The sequence below is a fragment of the Tachysurus vachellii genome, chromosome 5 (genome assembly GCF_030014155.1).
Source record: "Tachysurus vachellii isolate PV-2020 chromosome 5, HZAU_Pvac_v1, whole genome shotgun sequence".
In the NCBI taxonomy this organism is placed as follows: Eukaryota; Metazoa; Chordata; class Actinopteri; order Siluriformes; family Bagridae; genus Tachysurus; species Tachysurus vachellii.
This window is the reverse complement of record NC_083464.1, coordinates 17,547,877-17,568,774: the sequence shown is the minus strand read 5'-3', so window position 1 is coordinate 17,568,774 and position 20,898 is coordinate 17,547,877. Positions and strand designations below refer to the sequence as shown.

The 20,898-nt window shown below is 35.6% G+C and overlaps 3 protein-coding genes across 3 annotated transcripts; 1 reads left to right on the top strand and 2 right to left on the bottom strand.

Moving 5' to 3' along the window:
* Positions 1-3,358: 3,358 nt before the first annotated feature.
* Positions 3,359-7,579, top strand: f3a (coagulation factor IIIa). Its single transcript, XM_060870093.1, has 6 exons — positions 3,359-3,570; positions 3,729-3,837; positions 4,962-5,155; positions 5,262-5,446; positions 6,179-6,347; positions 6,894-7,579. Exons 1-6 carry the CDS (start codon positions 3,501-3,503, stop codon positions 7,025-7,027), a joined length of 861 nt encoding a protein of 286 aa, XP_060726076.1. The 5' UTR covers positions 3,359-3,500; the 3' UTR covers positions 7,028-7,579.
* Positions 7,367-10,880, bottom strand: acp5b (acid phosphatase 5b, tartrate resistant). The gene is made up of 7 exons (XM_060870092.1): positions 10,823-10,880; positions 10,386-10,493; positions 10,041-10,231; positions 9,297-9,424; positions 8,977-9,168; positions 8,210-8,357; positions 7,367-8,130 (listed from the first exon to the last, which is right to left on the bottom strand). The coding sequence occupies exons 1-7, from the start codon at positions 10,863-10,865 to the stop codon at positions 7,891-7,893; spliced, it is 1,050 nt and encodes a 349-aa protein (XP_060726075.1). The 5' UTR covers positions 10,866-10,880; the 3' UTR covers positions 7,367-7,890.
* Positions 10,881-11,361: 481 nt separating this feature from the next.
* Positions 11,362-19,180, bottom strand: abcd3a (ATP-binding cassette, sub-family D (ALD), member 3a). The gene is made up of 23 exons (XM_060870091.1): positions 19,021-19,180; positions 18,410-18,446; positions 18,071-18,169; positions 17,560-17,648; positions 16,914-16,983; positions 16,426-16,523; positions 16,206-16,329; positions 16,057-16,113; positions 15,827-15,969; positions 15,655-15,724; positions 15,493-15,562; positions 15,298-15,395; positions 15,032-15,123; positions 14,658-14,749; positions 14,505-14,577; positions 14,325-14,388; positions 13,948-14,025; positions 13,698-13,763; positions 13,510-13,599; positions 13,275-13,394; positions 13,059-13,163; positions 12,908-12,964; positions 11,362-12,225 (listed from the first exon to the last, which is right to left on the bottom strand). The coding sequence occupies exons 1-23, from the start codon at positions 19,128-19,130 to the stop codon at positions 12,148-12,150; spliced, it is 1,980 nt and encodes a 659-aa protein (XP_060726074.1). The 5' UTR covers positions 19,131-19,180; the 3' UTR covers positions 11,362-12,147.
* Positions 19,181-20,898: the final 1,718 nt, after the last annotated feature.

The following is a 20,898-nucleotide window of genomic DNA, read 5'->3' as shown; positions in this document are numbered from 1 at the left end:
TTAGGAATCTTACTCTAATTTATACCCCTTTATGTGTACTATGCAGAAAGGATAGGGGTAAAAGAAATCATCATTTATTTACTGGAACAAATCTTTAATTCTTTTATACTGAAATTAGTAAAAAAAAAAAAAAAAAAAAAACCCTGCTGCTATTCTCATCATTCACTTGAGTTGAAGTAGAAGTAGCGATCATAAAATTGAGTGCGGTATGAGTTGTCTAAGTGTCTAAAGATGAAAAACTATTTGAGTTTTTACTGCACAGATTACTACAACTGAAACCTAAACATGTTAGACATTTACAGCATGTGACAGACACCTTTATCAAGCACAACATATATTTATCTCAGTTACACAACTGAGGAGATGAGGGCTCTGAACTTTGAATTCATCATCTGCTGATCACTAGACCACTGAGATACTACATGTCCCATTTCACTGAGAAAAGTATTTTTCAAACATTTTTGTAGCTTGCTAAGTTAAATAGCTAACTAACTAGCTTGTGTTAAGTCATACATATTTCTATCGACAATGTTAGCATAGTGAATATGCCTCCTTTAGGCTGTAGCACCACTAAGATATGTTTAACACAAAAAACAATCACTACCAAACATTATATGTGGGTTCTGAAGTTTAACAAAGAGCATTCATATTGTTGAAACCAACCAACAGTACCATCTTGCTAGTCTAGCTCACTCAGCTAGCTAATGACATTTTTATGAAGGTTAGATGTTAAGCTGTGAAATGGCAATATCTCTACAAACCTTGCCTGATTATTAAGCTATTTCTGTTAAAGCATTTAATGATAAGGATACCGTATAAAGTATGCTCATCTGTTGAATAAGCCTTTGTTTTTCCATTTTAATTATTTTCATTCAATTATTTTTAATTTCATACATGTAGTATTTTATTTTGAAAAAAAAAAACAAATTAAGAAAAAATACTATGATTTATTTATACTAAAAACAAATACCGTTACAAGAAAAAATATCTTTTCATATCTCGTGTCTATTGCTTTGTAACAAAACGTACATTCCATTCTGTCATTGCTTTCTGCCATTGTAAATGTAATAAACCAAAAGAGAAAGTTCTGCTCATCACTTATTTCTTAATAATGTTGCTTCTTCATTCTTCTTGTAAAAAGCTTAAGAAAACATTTTTTTATTCAAACACATAATTTATTCAAAAACATAATATTATTTATTGACCATTGCTGTGTTATATAGTATTATATTATATGAATTATATCTATTATATCTACGATAAACAATACATTATATCACACAAAGAAATGATAAAGAATGAAAATTGTCTATTATCTAACATTACTTCTTATATTAAGTAATACATTTACCTTATACTGAATATTTACTATTCTCAGACACTGCTCAGCTAAAATGTGTACACCACATGGGACTGTGTAATGGAACAGTGAATGGCTATTACATTACGGCAAGATGAGTCACTGTACTCACTGTTCTGTTTTTAGACAGAATCGTCTAATTGTTTCAGTTATGCTTAGTAGTGTGGGATATTTGGGAACTGTGTGTAAAGTGTATTGTCTGAGCTACAGAGTTTAGATTCAATATAGGACATGAAATATCTCTTGATCAATAAACAGTCTGAACTATCAGCTCAGTCTTTTATGTTTATTGGGTTTCCTGTTTCATCTATGGAGCAGCCTATTTTGCAGCCCTGATTACTCAAGGATTTGATATTATAATGGTTCATAAAAATACAAAAATCTTGTTTGCATTATTACATACTGTAGCTGAATATAATGATTAGAATCCAACTGAAATATGCACAATTACAAAGAAGTAGGTAAGAAATATAACAATTTCTCTTTTCTGTTCACTCAGCAAACCTTATATGAGTATTCCTTGGGCTGCTGTGTATAATAAGGACTTTAGCATGCAAAACCACAAGCAAGAAGCATCCACTTTCTAATTAGCATAAACTCCTGAATAGGCTAAGATTGGCACATGGAGCTGTTCACAGTGCCAGTGAGTCAGTCACATTCTCTTGTGAAGGGTTTTATGGGAAAGGATTAGTAAAAATGAGCATTGCGTAAATAAAATAAAACCATAATGTAGTGAATTTATACATGAATAGCATGCTCAGAATAAGCATAAATTAAATTAAAACATTTGGATGACTGCAATTGAAATTTTTGAAACCGATAACTGTATTATTTTTCCTGCTGGTACAATTTTTAAATCCCTTATGTATTCATAAAGGAATTTAAGGAATGAGACCATATTGTATATGATAGGTAAAGATTTAGATTACAGATTTGCTTCAACTATAATCCTCGACCGTGTTAGAGGGCTGGAACTTGCTGTACCAGCAAATAAAGATACATGACATTCACAACAATGTGTTTAACACTATGGACTTGCAAACAAAAATCTTTCTTTTCCATGGCGTTACTAAGGTCCAATAGCACGGTCTAGTCAGCCTACTGCTAAATCACAGCCTAATGCTAAATCACTTAAATGATATATGGTTTATAATTTAACAATGAAAATGTAAGCATTGCTTAATGGTTGGTTCTTGTGATTGCACACTAAACAAGCATCTGTATAAAGATAAAGCTATATTAGGTTACTATGTTTTGTGTGTCTGTTCCGGTTCAGATCCAATGTGAAGCTATGCTGGGAAATGTTTGTTTCGTCTACGTGCTTAGCGCACCATGAAGTACATTCATATTTCAGACATCATTGAATCTTTTTTATGCTGGAGTTCACACCCAAACCCACACACGTACACGCACACCTGCAAATAATCCAAAACCTAAAAATGTTTGTTCTGGATAGAATTCTTGTTATACTAGTGATAATAATGAAGATATAATGTATTTTCTCATTCTTTTGTAAATATAAAAACTTTAACGTACAGAGAATAATGCACATTAAAGACAAACATCTCTTTTTTTTAACAAAGCATGACTACATCATATATCTTGGTCAAATAACAAAGATAATATTTTCATATTACTTTGATGCCAACAAAAAACAAACAAACAAACAAACAACAAACAAAAAGTTCTTAATTTTATAAGTTCATCATTTCCAAAAAAAAAAAAAAAACTAGAAAAAAAATTTGTTTAAATCCTATTTAAAATGATATGAATGACATTCTCACTTTTACTACCACTCACTTTTTTGACCTGGCAGGTTAGAAATTCTAAATCACATGGAATATTATTTATCATTGGCTTAAAATAAGTAATTATATGGAAAATCCCTCTAATAAGAAGTCTCAGAGCGCGAATCTGAACGGATGACCATATATGGTCACCATGTACGTGCTTTATTGTAGCCTATGACTGCTTCACTCCCAGATTTATATCCAGCTCCAAGGACGAGCGCATTTCTTATTGAGCGCAATAACACAAGCGCACATAACCAGCACAGCCTAAGTACCAGTTTCTCCTGCTTATAGAAGATTGATTGAATTGATTTAAGCGCTTTATATATCCTCAACCTCGTGGGAATAAAATGAAGGGCACTGGACACTGGAGCTTTGTTCCTGTGTTGCTGTTGTGTTTCCTGAACGTCTCACTTTCAGGTGAGTTCTAGTTAGATGTGCTGACGACTAGACGGCTGTTTCTTTCCTTTTTAATTCATATAATTAGCGAATATTTCGTGTAGGTCTGGTTTGAGTTTTTCACTTGGTCAGTCGAAATGTCCGGTTTTGTTCAGTTTTGTGTCTTTTTCTGTGTGCAGACTCTTTCCCAAAGGCTCAGAATGTCACTTGGTTTTCTTTCAATTTCAAGACGTTATTAACGTGGAGACCGAAACCAACTAACTATTCCTACACTGTGGAATATTCAAAGTAAGGAAGATGTTTCATGTCTGATGCTACAGACCTACTGATGTGTTTGTAAAAGCTACACAGACTGTTTTAATTCTCTGTACAACAAATAGAGCAGATCACTTTTATTACTGAGGTCATTATGAAGCACATAGATGTTACTTAGTGAAGCGCTCTCTCTCTCTCTCTCTCTCTCTCTCTCTCTCTCTCTCTCTCTCTCTCTCTCTCTCGACTATAATTGTCTCATTTAGTTGACCCTTTGTCCACCTTGTTCTGGTTCTTTATATACAATTCTTGTATAGAAGAATTTGTAAAAGAAATTGTATTAAAATGATGTAGTTAAACTTAAGGGGGTGGTGGCATTGGTTGCACATATGGTAGTGTTGCTGCCCCACAGCTCCAGGGTCCCGGGGCTTCTGTCCTCCTCATGTTTACTGGGTTTTGTTCCACTTCCAGTAGGTGCTCTAGTTGTGCTTAATTGCCCGTAGGCAATGTGTGTGCATAGTGTCCTGCAATGGATTGGCTTCACACTCAGGGTGTGTCCCTGGAATGGCAACCATGACCTGGATGAAGTGTTTATTGAAAATGAATGAATTAAGATTAATATTTAAAAAAATTCTGTCTGTAATGGAGACATAACTGTTATCTATGCTAAAAAGGTGTTTTGCTAATCTTTGGGAATTCTTCACCATCAGGGACAGGCAAACATGTTACTGCTATATACAGTCTTTTTAAAAGGACCTTCTTTGCATGTCTTGTAAATAATTTCTGATACTATTGCTTTATATGTTAATTTAACCCCTTAATCGTCCAAGGGTTAGTGGACAATAACATTTAATCAGTTTTCCTTCCTGTATGTTTCATTGTTGTTACTGCATAATGCATAGTTAGTGAATAATATGATTTATGATGAATGACTAAATAATAAGATAAGACCTTAATCAAGAGGGTAATTTGCACCATGCAATCTGAGGGTGAAGATTAAGCTATAAATATTCTCTGTTAGCAATTTTGATCAGGTACAGCATTAATGCATAATGTATACAGTAGTTACTGCAAAAATCCACACCCTTTGCTTGTTTCAACATGTCTCAGTTACTTGAAAGCTTTTGGGTTTTTAACTTAGCACAATATCATGTTTCCAGACTTGGTGAGGACAATCAAAGGGCCAGTCACTGCATTCAGACGACAGAAACCGAATGTGATCTCACAGCTGTATTCACAGAGCTAAAAAGCAAGTACAGTGCAGATGTTCTGTCCGAAGCTTTGAAGGGCATGTCCTCTGATCTCATTGAATTCCCCCGCACAGCATCTGAGCTCTTCTGCCCCTATCAAGACAGTACGTTTATCTAAAATATTTGGTTCATGCCATATATTTTCTGCTGTTTATTAATGAAAAAGGATTAAAAATGATTACATTCTCATTTATGTCTATTTTTGTCTAGCCATCATCGGCAGTCCTCAATTTAAATTTGAGACGAGGAATGAGGAACGGAAGATAATCCTGAACATAGACGATATCCCAACAGCAGTCTCTGATGCACAGAAAAGGCAGCTAACGGTTCAGGATATATTTCAAAATGATCTGCAATACAAGGTCACTTACAGTAAAGCCAAGAGCTCTGGAAAGGTAAGGGATGACAAGTACAGTATATCTTAATGCTAAATATTAAATTAGAATGTTTAATATAAAATTGTTAATCCAGTAAGTTTATGGTCTTTAGAGATTTCCCTATTTAACACATATCTTTATATTATTTCTACTGCTCTAGTCAGCAGTATACAGGTTTTTCTGTTAAAACTTTATTCCTGATATCTGATGTTACTGTGATGTTCAAGAGCAGTGAAGTAACTCATACCTATATACTAAATATATACCACATTATAGCAGCTGTCAGCTGATTCACACGGACAGGAAAAAAAAATGTAAAACCTTTTTTACAAAAAACTAAATTGTGTTAAGCAGTAAAACAGTTTATATAATTAATTTATTTGAATACAGTGCAATTTGTGTTGTAATAAATGTTCTGATGGTTGCAATTTTTAATGGAAAAAGTTTGAATTGTTAAGGGAAAAAATAGTTTTCTGTAGTTTTCTGTGCTTGATACAAAAAGGAAAAAAGATTTGCAGTGCTTTCTTATATCCATTTACTATAATGTGGGAAAAACTTCAGGAAACTGGTTATTTTTGCCTGGTCTATCTCAAACTTGCAGACATGTAGGAATGTCATATATTTGGACCTTTATCTCTTTCGATATTGCGGTGTAATTTGAAAAGAAGCCAGAAAATATCATCTGCTACATCTGTTGTAAAATACAATAAGATATTGTATAAAAACATACAATGTATTTTTCTTGCTCAGAAAGTGAAGATAAGTACAAGCAGACAGATAGAGCTGACAGATCTGGACAGAGGAGAGAGTTACTGCTTCAATGTGCAAGTCTTCCTTCCCTCCCGGAGCATTAACAAACAACATGGAGAGTTAAGTCAGGTTCAGTGCTCTTCAGGAGGGAACCCGTCTATTTTAGATGGTAAGCTCAAACAGTGTGTGTCTATAAATATTTAGTTATCATTGTACAGTGCTTACCTGTTCATAGAGTTGAAGGTATATTTATGACAATGCTCCATTGCAGCACAAATAATTCTCAGAAAGTTTATTTCACATTTTTAAAGACTGGCATTGTGGTTTAAGCCAAGTGATCTGTTTGTGGGAAACAGATATATCAATTTATTTTAAAATGTTAAAAATAGTTTATGTCACAAGCATGTTAAAATTAATGGTACAGTTTTCTGTATTCTAAAGAGTTTTATGGTATAGTGTTTGTGCTCTCAACTGCTGTTTAGTGAGAACAGAACAAAAGGAGTAACATGTAACTTTACAAAAGGCATTAACTTTTGTGAGACTGCAATACTCATCTAATCATTAAATTTACCAGGTTACTGATAGTTTGTCAGACAGACAACCAAACCAATCCAAGATGGGTTTTTTTTTTTACAAATACACTGTTTTTGTGTTTATGTCAAAATATGGTCAAAACCCTCTAACTAAACTTTTCATTTTTATTTACTTCCATTAGTTTACAGCCCTGCAGTAATCGGTGGAGGTATACTATTCATCGTTGCCATTATCTCAGCTGTGATTGCTGCCATAGTTATTTGCAGCAAACAACGTCGGGAAGCAAAAACTAGAGAAAAGAGGGAGTACCTTTAAAGGGCGTGTGAGAACTTCTCTGCACTAATAAACTCACACTCATGGGAAAGCACGGTACAGAACTGGACTCACCCTTTCAAAGCACACTTATTGCAACAATACAGTGTAAAACTGTAAATCATGTAGTTTCTGTGAAACTAAACAAGATCAACATTACACATAGAATTTACTAACAGGTGTTTGCAGATGTTCTTGTTTTTTTTCCATCGGTACATTCAATCATTGGGATTATCTACTGTACTTTATATTTAATAAGCACTGCCTTTTGTAACAACAGAACTACTTTTATAATAGATATTTTATTTTTCTAGCTTTAGATAAGTGATATATGTATATTAGTTTATAGTAAAATCATATTTATTGTTTTATTATTGTTGTTTGCTGATTGAGTAGATGTAAAATATACAGTGGAGAGCTTTACATTACATATAAACATACATACACTACACAAATCTTTTGTTAGACAACTGGTGAAAATCTGAAATCTGTAGAAAAAGGTACAAAGCTTTTCATTTCATTTTGAACTTTGAATAAATTTTTCAAGATCATGTAGATCTGTGTTTTTATTGCTTTTCCATTGTTTCAGCCATACACACGGGCACACACACACTGAGATTCTGACTAGTGAACAATTTAAAAATTTCTGTCATTTCATTGTCCTCAACTAAACATCAATGTAATGAATGTCAAAAAGCACAACAGTGTTTCACTATGATTTGACATGAAGAATTTTTAAATGGAATGTGGTTTAAAACAGTTGACAACACTGTTGTGCAATATGATAGATCAGGTGCAGTGAGGCTAGTTAAAATAAGTGAAACTGTATTGCTGAGTTCATTCAGAGCCACTTCATTATTAGTCTGTCATGTGGTTCGTTTATTCAAAGAGGTTTGGTACAAGCACTTACCATCTAACTGCAGGTAATTAACTAACATCTTGTTCTCTGTCACCTCAAAGTATACAAAACCACCTAAAGTCTGATTCACTGCACTAGAGAACACTTGCCAAGATGACGGGAAGCTCTTGCTGTGGTGAGTGGAGTTGTTCAGGACATCTCCGCTCCCACTGACGACAAATGAACTTCCATCCTCTTCTCTAATAAACTAAGGGAAGATAAAAGAAAGTATTCTAAATGGTGCTCCACTACAATGTGAAGTACATTTGATTAAAAAAGGTGTTCACCTGTAAATCATGATCATGACCACTGAGATATAAAGTGACATTGTACTTCTTCAGCAGTGGTCTGAGCTTCTCTACCAGACAGCGAGTAGGACCATGATGACCAATGGACCACACAGGGTAGTGACCAGCCACAACCACATATTCAGATCTAAAATACAATAAATCAGAAAAACATATTTTTGTTCAGTTTACATTTTTAAGTTCTGAGTCATCAAAATATTTATCTTGCACCAGTAGGTCAAGGTTATAGAACATGTTTAATCTTACATCTGATGGCAAACTGAAGAAGTCTTGAAGATATACCAAGTACATTTTTTGTTACGCAATACATTTTTAATCATGCTTTACCTTGGCGTTGTGTGTGTCTATATATCTCATTGTTTCCAAACAATCAAAACTCAAAACTATTTAAGCATGACTAAAAATTTGCTATGAGTCAGGGTAATGTTGAGTACTATACATTTTCAGGAAATCAGATATGATTGCTTGTGTGAACATTGTGCTATTTGGTCACAGTTTGTCCTCATGAATGCTTGTGTGGATGTGCGTATGGAGAATAGTGTGGTCCTCATATTCCTTTTAAAGGACTCGTATTAATTCTGTTAAAGAAAATCATTTTTTTTCAGCTGTCATCACATTTCTTAAAATTCTGTGGTTTACCTTCAGGTATTTAAGCAGACTTTCATTTATGTCCTAGGCTGTGCTATAACTACTGTTTGTTCAATTAACATGAGTGTCTTGCTTCATTCAGAATTGGCAAATCTTACTTAGTGTTTTGAAGCGTCTTCTTGATCCACTCAAACTGTTGTTCTGCAGATGTGTGGTCCTCTGGTTCTTGGGGCTGGTCTTTGTCGTAAGTGTTCCCACACAATACTACTGTATCTATCATCAGGACGGTCATGGTGATGTTGGTGTGAGGAACCTTAAATTGCAGCTCATAATAGAGTTCAGGGAAATGCCTATGGAAAAACAGAATGGTATATAACAGTATAAATATTGTTTGGCAACTCTTACGAGAAACCTAGACAGCATGGTACATGTTGTGAGGCCACAGATGAGGAAGGTCAATTCGATGGCACACACTCACCACCTCTCTGATCTGGATGAATAAGCGATTTGAGCAGACACATTTCCTAAGTGATCATGATTCCCTGCCACCAGATACCATGGAACAGCAATCAGAGCTGGATGAGAAAATACACCTTCAAATGTCGCCTGAAAGCAGAAAGAGTGACATTCACAATCAATTCTCTGTAGGTGCTCACATTATTATAGTACTGAACAAAACGGGGGAAAAAAAGTAACTCTGAAATAGTGAAGTTGCTCCTGTAACGCAACTTCCACTAGATGGCGTGTTTATCATACTTTTGTTAGCAGCATGTCATGAGTGATTATTAACCAACATTTGAATGCTGCCCCACCTATGCAAACACTTATTAAATCATCCATTTGATCACATCTTTTAAAATATAAATACAAAATCCAGTTGTTACTGCAAAAACCTTGAAACAAGTCATGTTAACAATTACAAATTTAACAACAAGACAGAAAAAAGCATAGGGCAGTGGTGGCTCTGGGGCCTCTTACTTCAAAACCCTCCACCACTGAGCTGTAACAGTCTACAAGGAAGGAACTTTACCCTCATTTGCATAGTTGTATTTCCCTTTGGTTACAAGTGTTTGCTGACTGATGCATAAATGTAAAAGTTCACAATTTACATTTCACAACTTTTCACAATTTACATTTCACAACTTTTCACAATTTACATTTCACAATTTACAGTTCACATTTTTTTTTGCCATATCTCCTGTCATGAATGATGATGACAGACCTTGAAGCGTATATCATCGATGTCCTTGACTCCACTGTAGTAAAAGTGATCTCCCAAACTTAAGACAAAGTCCAAGCCCACACTTTTTGCCACTCTACCCATTTCCTGAGCTATCTTCTGCTCTTGAGCTGTGTAGAAAGGAGAGAAGGGAATGCCACCCCAGTCTCCAATACCGACAAAACGCAGAGAACCTTAAGGGACACAACACACAAATACATGGAGAACATTTGCTACATAGACACAAACTGAAGAAAGACACTCAATCACACATTTGATATCAAGTTAAATTATGTAAAGCTAAAAACCTATACAGAATTAGTATTTAGAAAGAAGGAAACTATGTACTCTTTTCCTGAGCTTGACATGGCCCGTAGATTGACTGAAGAAGAAAAAGAAGCACGGCCGCCAGGCAGGTCATGGCGTGTTTGAGGTTGAGTTTGGGTTCAAATAACACTGTTAACACAAAAGAAAAACATAGCTGCTGATTTTAAAACTGCTTTCGTTCGTACTTTTGAGGAAGTAGTTTGTGGTTTAAGACCTTCCTGTATTGCTTCAAAGGGGAAAAACATGCAGACCGCGTGTTATCAAACCAATAGATTGAGATTCAGACAGTAAACTGAACTTTGCTGTAGTCTAAATGATCAACATTTCAACTAGCATCTATTATAACAGCAATGGAAACATAATACTTAATATGATTTATTAATTCTCAAGCTGTTTATGCTGATGTTGGTACTACAGTATTATGACATTCAATGAAACTTTATATGTTATTTTCTTACGAAAGATCTGAGTTCTGACAAGGCTTTTTGCTTGTTTCTTCATTAATCATTAACAAAACTGGAATAGCAGCTTATGGTCACACCATCACAGCAGCACCAATAAGACTGACTAGCTTTAGAGAGCAGCTTTTAACCTAGTAAGCACAGGGTGGGGTAAGAACTTGATACGGTGCTGTTGTCTTCACTAAGACTACAGTGTTCAAAACAGAAAACATTATTTAAACATGAACCCAAGGAGAAAAATAGTAATCAGATACTGCTTCGAATGAAGGATTATATTTAAATACATGATTGGAAAAAAATACATAGATGTATGTTGTGTATAATAGTATAGTATAGTTCTATTCAGTAAACAAAGTTATTTTCTAGGCAGGGTGTAATGGTATATAAGGATGTGAACTGAACAACCCTTCACCCACATTTAACACAAGGACATTATCTTCCAGCATGTGTACATCTGAGGAACAGGTTAAAGATAATGTGTGCTACCCCTCCAGTGCAACCCACAGATGAAAAGAAAAGGCACACAACCACAAAAGTACAGATCCAGAATGTTTTTAATGAAATTGCGCCAGTGAGTACACGGTAGTTCTGTGGAGTTTTTGTTGTTCTGGTTTACAGTTTTGTGTACAAAATCCAAGAGTTCTACAGTGATATTTTAATCATAAACAACAGTTTGGACAAACATTAAATCCTTCTTGGAACAAAAAGGTGCATTTAGGCAACCGTTAGGCAATTACAGACAGTAAATAGTACAAGGCGTTCTGGCTTGCAAATCAGTGCAATCTACCCCGTGATCACCTACCATTGAAAGTAACACACTCACAGGACAGGTCCATAAAACCATCTTACGGGGGCCACACAATAGACCCACCACACATCACTACATTCTGTACTAAGGTCACTTAGTAGATGGACGTTTTATAACAGTTATATTTTCCTGGTGTCAAAAAAAGCCATATTAGTTTACTAGCACTTCAAGAATCCTGCTCAAACACCAGAGATCAATTCAACGGCATTAATTTCATATAGAGAACCTTACAGGCTAATTCCTAGCACATCATTTAATCTAAAACATGATTTAGTTCACATATAAGATGTGAACATATTTCATTAGGATTAGCCCATTCACTATTCTCATTAGTGGTTGTCCGGTAAATCGGACCACACTTTAAATTACAAATTATACAATTATACAATCATGGAAGACAGAACTGTAGTGTCAAAAGAAAAAGAAATGTTACAAGTAATTAAAAACAAAATCCTAGATTCTGCTGCAGTATTACTGGCATCCCAACTGGAGATGTGAGCGACCATCCATTCTTCTATGAGCCAAACTCCACTGTTTCGTCAGTGATGGGTTTGAACTCATAGTTCCCTCTTCCATCCATGTGGAGATAGTACTGTAACAAACATGTGTTAAAGTTTATGGATTAAAAGTAATAGTACGCAGAGAAGTGAAACATCCTGATGTGTGAGCTGCATAGTACTTAAAGTGCTTTGCTTTAGTTGACTTAATGACCCTTAAATCTAATTTTTCTTTCCCTTAATTTCTAAATGCATTCCTGTGTCTTTGTTTTGTATCAGGTCACATAACTACTTATCTGTATAATCAAATTAATTCTTTAGCCTGCACTCCTGGAATGTGGTTTTATAATGAGCACAAAGTATTTAGAAAGTCCTAGAAAGACCTCCTTCTGTCTTGTACCACCAGACACGAGCAATGAGATAAAGGAAAGCGTGTGAGTTTGTCAGTGTGAGCATGAAACATGAAATATACATTTTACATGAAATATACAATACAGTCACATATTTTTTGTCTTTGACTGGTGATTATGAACTTTTCACTTTTGAACGCATCGTTATAACCACAGTTTAGGAAGTGAAACTTGTGACAGACTTTCGGTTTTTACATAGTCTGCCCTCTAGTGGACAGGCTCACAGGCACCCATGTGACAGTCCATAGAATGAAATGTTTCTGAAGCATAAATCAGGACTTAAAGAAACAAACTGGAGCTTCTTAATACAGACAACAGATTAACAAATAAGAAACTATTCGGGTGCTAACAGAAAAGTTCATCTCACCGCATGGTGTTTCCAAAGAGACTTTCTATGAGACACTGTGAACAGAGTGATGCCCACCTGTCAAGAAAATACAACAGACATCAGTGCCTCATAAATGATAGCAAATGTATGAGGTAGTACAATAGAATTATGTTGTGATGGGTCTTGTTACCTTCCTGCAATGGCTATAGATGTAGTCCTCCACATCCACACTTACAGCACTGGTGCACTCATCCAGAATGGCAAACTGAGGCTTGTGGTAGAACAACCTAGCCATCTGCAGAAAGCAAAGTTTTACTGGCCCTGAATATCATACATCTACGTTAGGTCAAATAAAGCTGATGTGCAAGGTAATGCGTTTATTAAATGGGAATATTTGCTTGCTTACTGCCATCCTCTGCTTTTCTCCACCACTAAGAACATCCATCCAGTCCTGTACTGCATCCCAGGTGCCCTCCCTGTTGAGAATGTGCCCCAGCTGCACATTGTCCAGATATTCTTTCAGCACCTATTGCACACAGTGATCATATTAGTGAGATAAAGTAATGCAATACATTGTATTGGGATGTGAATATTCGAATCAGCAATTTATCTTATAAATTCTTTATAATGTTCTCTGAGACCTGATCTGAAATCCCCTTCTTCTTCTGGTCTTCAAAGGTGTCAGGGTAGATGACCTGATCCCTCAGGGAGCCAATTGTCATATAAGGCCTCTAAAATAGGAACGCAAATTTAAAAACAGAAAATTATTATTAAAGACACTTCTACACTTCTTGGTGCTGCAAGTAAATATTTTATTCAGGAATCTTACCTGAGGGACATAGAAGAGCTTCCCTCTCTCAGGTTTGGTCAAACTACCCCCAAACAGAGGCCAAAGCTGAAGGGGGGGGCACAAACACACACATTAATATTCTCTCATATAACAAAGATTCATTGAACTGGCTCTCTGTAGAGGATGCATACATATTTGTATGTGAGACTGCAAGTTTTTTCTGAATATTGAACATAACAATAAGTTCATTTTTAACATTATAAAAAAAGCTTTTTATAGAGGTAATTACTTCTCCAAGAACTCTGAAGAGTGAGCTCTTTCCACAGCCATTGGGCCCACACACCAAAACGTTTGTGCCAGATCTCACCTGAAGACATACCAAAACACTCAATCAATTGTATCATGAATCAATTAAAATCTATTTCAACTGTACATTCAAAGTTAGCAAAGAAATCTTGCAATTATTTCACAGAGAGCCATTTGCACTGGCATTGTCCAACAACATTTGTTGGAAGTGTAACATGAAGTGTTATAGTAAACAGCAACTTTGTATTTTTACAGAATATAATCATCCGGAGATTTTTTGTAGTAAACTCTGACGCAAATCAAATTATGGTATAACATTTATGCAAAATATAAAACATTTTGTAAATGCATAAAAAGTACCTCAAAACTGAGGTCCTTAATCAAAAGATCTCCATTGGGTGTAGCTAATGGTGTATGTTCAAACCTGGTTAAAAAACAAAACAAAACAAGAAGATAAAAAGTTCGTAAAATACATGTCAATCTATCTGAGAGTAATCTGACAAATTTAGTGAAAACTGTAACAGAAAAAAGGTTAAGTACTTAATAATGTTGTCCAGGAATATGATTCGTCCACTTCCAGGCACCAGGGTCAGTTTTTCTAAAGCATCTGCTTCTGGATATTAGACATTATATGAGAATAATATGACCAAATACCTTCTGATTATTTTGGCCTCAATAGTGATTAGAGCTCACCTTTATCTGACTGAGACACCATGGTGCGCTCATACTTCCCCATGTTCAGCTCTTTCAAAACCTTCATCAGTTCTGTGATGCGAGTGGTGAACCTGTCAGGGAATAATATCATAGCACTAAGCATCAAAGAATAGCCCGTAATAACATGGAGACATAACTGCAGACAAAGATCTGGCTACATTAAATTATCACATTTTAACACTGCAATTAAAACACAGACCTTTCTCATATTTTCAAGGCAACAGTCCTGCTCTAAATATATTCATGTTAAACTTCTGCAGACGATCATTGGCAAGCCTTAATGAAGACTGTTAAAGACTGCAATTTAAATGAAACACATATGAGACAAAAGCATAAGTAAGAAAGAACGCTACCCTGAGAGTCTGGTCATTTCTCTACCAGCAAGCACAATCCTTCCCAAAGCTTGTGACATGCGCAGCAGCATGCGGCCACTCTGGTAGTAATCCTACAAGAACAAGGAAATATGGAGGATAAACAGTGTACATATTGACATTCAAAGAACTTTACAGTTAAAATAATATAAATGCTACACTGGAATAGTAAATTCTATATAAAGCCACATTGATCAGGTTTTCAGCTCATTAAAGCATTTAAAACTGTGTGAGCTGAGGCAGCTCACCTCTAGTAGTTCAGCATGTGTGCTGTGAAGGTGCCGTGGATGTGCCAGGTTCAGAAATGGACGGCTCACAACCAGATAACCAACTACCGTGGCCAGGTCTGCACACAAGGCAATCAGAGAGTTAACATTCACATTGTGCTCAGTGAGTCTGACTGTATTAGTAAAAGTGTCTGTTCAAAAAAGGTTTTAACCTACATTTAGCGATGATACTGTCAATCATGCCCATGGAGAAGCGGAAAAATATGAAATTGTGCAAGTGGTCAACCTGAGGATAAAGGACATTATTGATTTAAAATTCAGTAAATCATTCGAAGTTCTCAATATTTGTGATATGATAAATGCTGTGGTAGTTCTCACCAGTTTCTTGAAGGTAGAGTGAATTGTCTGTTTCTCTCTGTTATTCCCATTGTAAAATGCAATCTCCTCACTAAGAAAGATCATTGTAAAGTGTAAGTGAATTTTAAATGCACTATTCTTGTGACAACAAAATGTATAGTAAAAGATTCAGCACCGAGCTCTTGAACGTCACCTGTTGGTGATGAGGCGGGAGTTGACGTATCGGTATTCGCCCTCGTATTTCTGCTCGATGACAGTCATCTTTCCGATGGGTCTCCTTAACCTCGTTAGGAAGAGGCCTGAGATCAGCAGGTAGGCCATCATAGAAGCAGGGCCCTACAGCAGGGATGACATTACATGCACTCACTGCTAGACATGTATTTGTAATTTCCAGATGTGCTCAGAAAATGAGTTAAATTCTACCTGAGCTCCGATTGCAGTCGTCAGCTTAAAGATGTAGAGGCCAATGTCAAGAAGAGGCTAAAAGAGAAAACAAGGTTGGAGCCATGTTTGTTCGACATAGTGGCACATCGTTATTATAACTACAATTCAGTGTCTAAAATGTTTTGTACTTTGCTGAGATTGGAGTACAGGTCGACCACGCTGTTGCAGAACTTTTCCACATCCTGAGTCAGCAGCTGATCAGCGTTGGCAATTCGATTATCCAGGTTTCCCATCTTGTAATAGGTATATCCTCTGAAATTGTTAAGAGCAAGAAAGCATAAAAATCAAAACCTGGGACAAATATAATACTGTATAAATATAAAAGTGAACAAAAAAATGGGCTCTTACTTCAGATACTCGTCATATAGATGTTTAGTAAGTCTTTCACGGAAACAGAGCTTCAGTTCATTCAGTCCTAACTTCAGAAAGTTGTTCACCAGTGCGATCTACACAGCAGAAAGGCATGTTTGTGTGCATCACTCATTTTCATACAAATTCAACCTTGAATGATGAGTTTTTACACAGGTTCTACAGTGACACAACTACGTCACATTAGCATCAATAGGATGTTATAGGTTATAGGTTATCTGTTAGTTATCTGCAATAGGTTCTGCAATAGGTTATCTGTTAGTGCACACTAGAAATCTAAACCTTCTGAAAGAAAAAAAGTATTAATATAGACTGTTAAACAGAAGTTAAAACAAGTTACATATTTGTTCAGGCCTCCTCTGACATTCTACATCCTTTCAAATTGAAAACTAAAATAATAAGAAAGCAGTCTGAAATGCTGAGTTATAGCCAAGTTGCATATTAAAAATTTTAAAAGAGAGACTTACAACGGGCATGACCCTCATAAAGTTGAACAAATACTTCTTGAAATCTTTTGTAGACCGACCAATAATTGCACTGTAAACCACAACATGCACAAAAATAAGAAAACAACATTTTTAAAAAGAAAAACTGGTTAAAAACATTCAAGGCCATGCAAAGATTTCTTGTTCTGTGGGTACAACAATGCCCAAAAAACATCAGAGGAGATCTGTATTTCAGTGTGAGAAACCAACTACCATGTATATTAGTTGCCATTTAAACTAATACCAGTAATAACGATAATGTTTAATTGACTGTAATCAGCCAAGTGTCAATTGTTAAGATATAAAGCACAGTTTCACACGTTTATTAGTGAAATAATTTCACAACCACTCCACATGGTGAAACATTACCCCTGGTATGACGGTAATGTAGGAATAAAAGTGCCTTTTGAACAGTGTCATATCTCTGCTAATGATACCACTGTGAACAACGTAAAAAAAAATTATATATGTACATATGTGTGTATGTATATATATATATATATATATATATATATATATATATATATATATATATATATATATATATTCAAAACATGTTTAGACAATTATATTTACTAATTACATTATGTTTTTAAATATTAAGATAATAATAGAATTAGGATACAACCTTTCAATCATCGTGCCATTCTGAATCATCCAGACGTCGCAGTAGGTCCGAGCCACCAGCATCATTGCAATCATGACCAGGTACCAGGACTGGGACAAAAAAAATACACTGTTTACAAACTACAGACTGACAGGACAAGCAAACTCTTTCATATACACTGTACTAATAATCAAAGCAATATGTAAGATTTTTTTGCACTCCTCTATACATTATTTACGGAGGCAAAACAATATTGTTCTATTTTTTTCTGAGGAAATGTAATTAGTAAAAAACAACAGTTAGTAAAACCTACTAATATTTGTGACAACAGCAATACTAAAACATTAAAATGCTAAATCACAGATGTGGCATTAGATGTGGGCACGAGTGAATTCTGGGGTCTGTGTTCAGCTTGAAGTTACAGTTTAATCTTATCAAACCATCACTAACTACCATCATTATCTCTACACATGCACAGCGTGTTAATTGTTAATGACATCCAAAATTTGTTTTATTCTTTCAAAGCCCTCACCTCTTTAGAGAAGAGTCTCGGTACCATGATCTTGAGTATTTGTATGATTCGGCTAAAAAACTGTTTGTCCACAGCCGCCCGATCCTTTTTTGCATCTTTCTGAAGAAAATAAATAATGTAAGAATAATAAAAGAGTAATAAAGTTTAGTTAGTGGCAATTCTTATATATATGTACGTTACGTTAAACATGTAAACTTTAATAGATCATTTATTCTTTGGATGATTAATAGATGGTATACTAACAGCACATGCTGAAAAAATGCATATAAAATACCAAAAACAGTGGTTTTAAGTGCAGTTTTGTGAATTACAGTTATATATATAAAACCGATGACTTACTTCATTGTTTAACAGCAGCTCTGATGAACCCTTCTTGCTGTTTTGGAATTAAAAAATAGGGAAAGTTAGGCAACTACCAAATTCTCTTTTGACAAACATGATTTACATAACTGTCTGGCATGATTGTAAAACTAATGTTTTCTCAGTGTGACACAATCCTGGCCACAGGGTGAAAAAGTCCATGAGCCATTACTACTGCTGGAGAATGAGTGAATGAATGAATGAATAAATAAATAAATACATACATACATACATACATACATAAATAAATAAATATAAAAATAAATAAATAAAAATACATAAATAAATACATACATAAAAAATAAATACATAAAATAAAGAAAGAAAGAAAGAAAGAAAGAAAAATAAATATATATATGAATAAATAAATCTTTCAGATACATGGTGTGTAAATTGTAAGCTGTCACGAATGATTTGTAATAATGTTCATTCATTGCCAGTGACCACACTAGAGGTTGACCGTTAGCATGTTGACAGCTTGTCTATTGCAGGTCAGGTGTCACAAAGCTAAAGCTAAAGCTAAAGCTAAAGCTATCTCGACACCGATGGCGTTATGTACATTAATAAAGCTGCACTGATGTCTAACGTACCTGTTTAGTTTGGAGGAACGTCGTCTTTGCCTTAGTAGATACAGGACAAGCAGAATACCGCCAGCTATCGATGAATTCTTTGCTGTCAAGTACTTACTGACGACCGCCATGTTCCTGCTGCGGCGAGACGGCTGGCAAAATCAGCAGGTGCATGACGGGAAACTAGCATAAGTGCCTCGCGCTCGCCCCCTAGTGGTTTTACAGTTCCATGTCATGTAGCATGAAATAGAAAGGACTTGACAGTTTCATCAGTCAGATACAACCGTGAGGGATAAAAATTAACTTGATAATGAATTTGAATTTAATTTAATGTGAAAAACATGCACAGCATATTATTAATTGTGATACACTACTATTACTACTGATGCTGCAAATAATAATAATAAGCACAATAATAACAATAACGAAAATAATAATAATAATAATAATAATAATAATAATAATAATAATAATAACAACAACAATAATTAAAGCTGCAAGCAGCATTTCCCGGGTTCAAGCATTTAAGGCCTTTAGGGAGTTTGAGGCCTTAAAGGATTTTCACATACACAAAGTGACCCGCAAGTTACAGAAGGTGGCACCCGCTCCTAACCTAGTGTCTCTAATACAGAAAAGCTTACCAACGTGTTGCACAATATATGTCATGTGAAGTACTCACCTGTCCAGTTTTCCCTAAAATAAACAAAGTCATATCCATAAAGCGAAGAAACACAAGCATCCAGATGCAGAACGAGTGACCGGCAAGTCACATACACAAAGTGACCATCAAGTCACATACACAAAGTGACCCTCAAGTCACATACACAAAGTGACCGGCAAGTCACATACACAAAGTGACCGGCAAGTTATAGCGCCACCAAGTGGCCAATCGCCACGGTTTTTGAACTGTGACCTCAGTTTGACCTCTGACACATGTGAAAGAGGTCAAACTGAGGTCACAGTTCAAAAACCGTGGCGATTCTCAGAATCAGAATCAGAATCTTAAGAATTCGATTCTTCACAAAATTGGGTTTTTGGACTGTTGGTGGCGCTAGAGGGCTTTTTTTAAAAATGGCTGTTTTTAGTGATTTTTCCGTTATAGCACCACGAAGTGGCCAATCGCCACGGTTTTTGAACTGTGACCTCAGTTTGACCTCTTTCACATGTGTCCCAAGTTTGGTGTTGATAGCTCATTTAATTCTTGAGTTATTGACATTTTAGTAAAACTGGCTCCTCACAGTCCTAACTTTTTGGGGCCCCTTAAGGACCCTGAATCAAAATTTCGACTTTTTTTCGAAAATTATTGTCATTGAGACTCCAGAGAATATTACTGCACTGGATTGGTCTTGATCAGGCGAAAAACCTAGGACTAGTTAGCAAAAGTAGGTTTCGGATAAAATGCGCTATAGCGAAAAAATTTAATGGCGGAAATGAAATTGGAGATATACGTTTTTTAAGTCATGAGCCAAGGAGTCCAATGATATAAAGCACTTGAGATTTGGACATAGGGGTTTTAGGGGTTTAGGGGTTATGGGCACAAACACGTTTTGGGGCGCTGAAGCTGAATTGTCTGATTCCACTGAGATTTTGGCCCTGAGTAACTGTGACCAGTACTACCATCTGACCAAGTTTGAGCTCTCTAGGCCTTACGGTTTGGGCTGCACGATCGTTTCTAGGGCGGAAAAATAATAATAATAATAATAATAATAAATATAGCTGCAAGCAGCGATACCGGGGTCAAGTCGATCAGATGCGCTCAGAACATGTCGCTCATGAACCATACCAAGTTTCGTAGCGATATGGCATTGCATTCGTAAAATGTGTGTGTGTGTGAGTGTCTGTGTGTGTGTGAGTGTGTGTGTGTGTGTGTGTGTGTGTTCCTCGTCTGTGTGAGTGTGT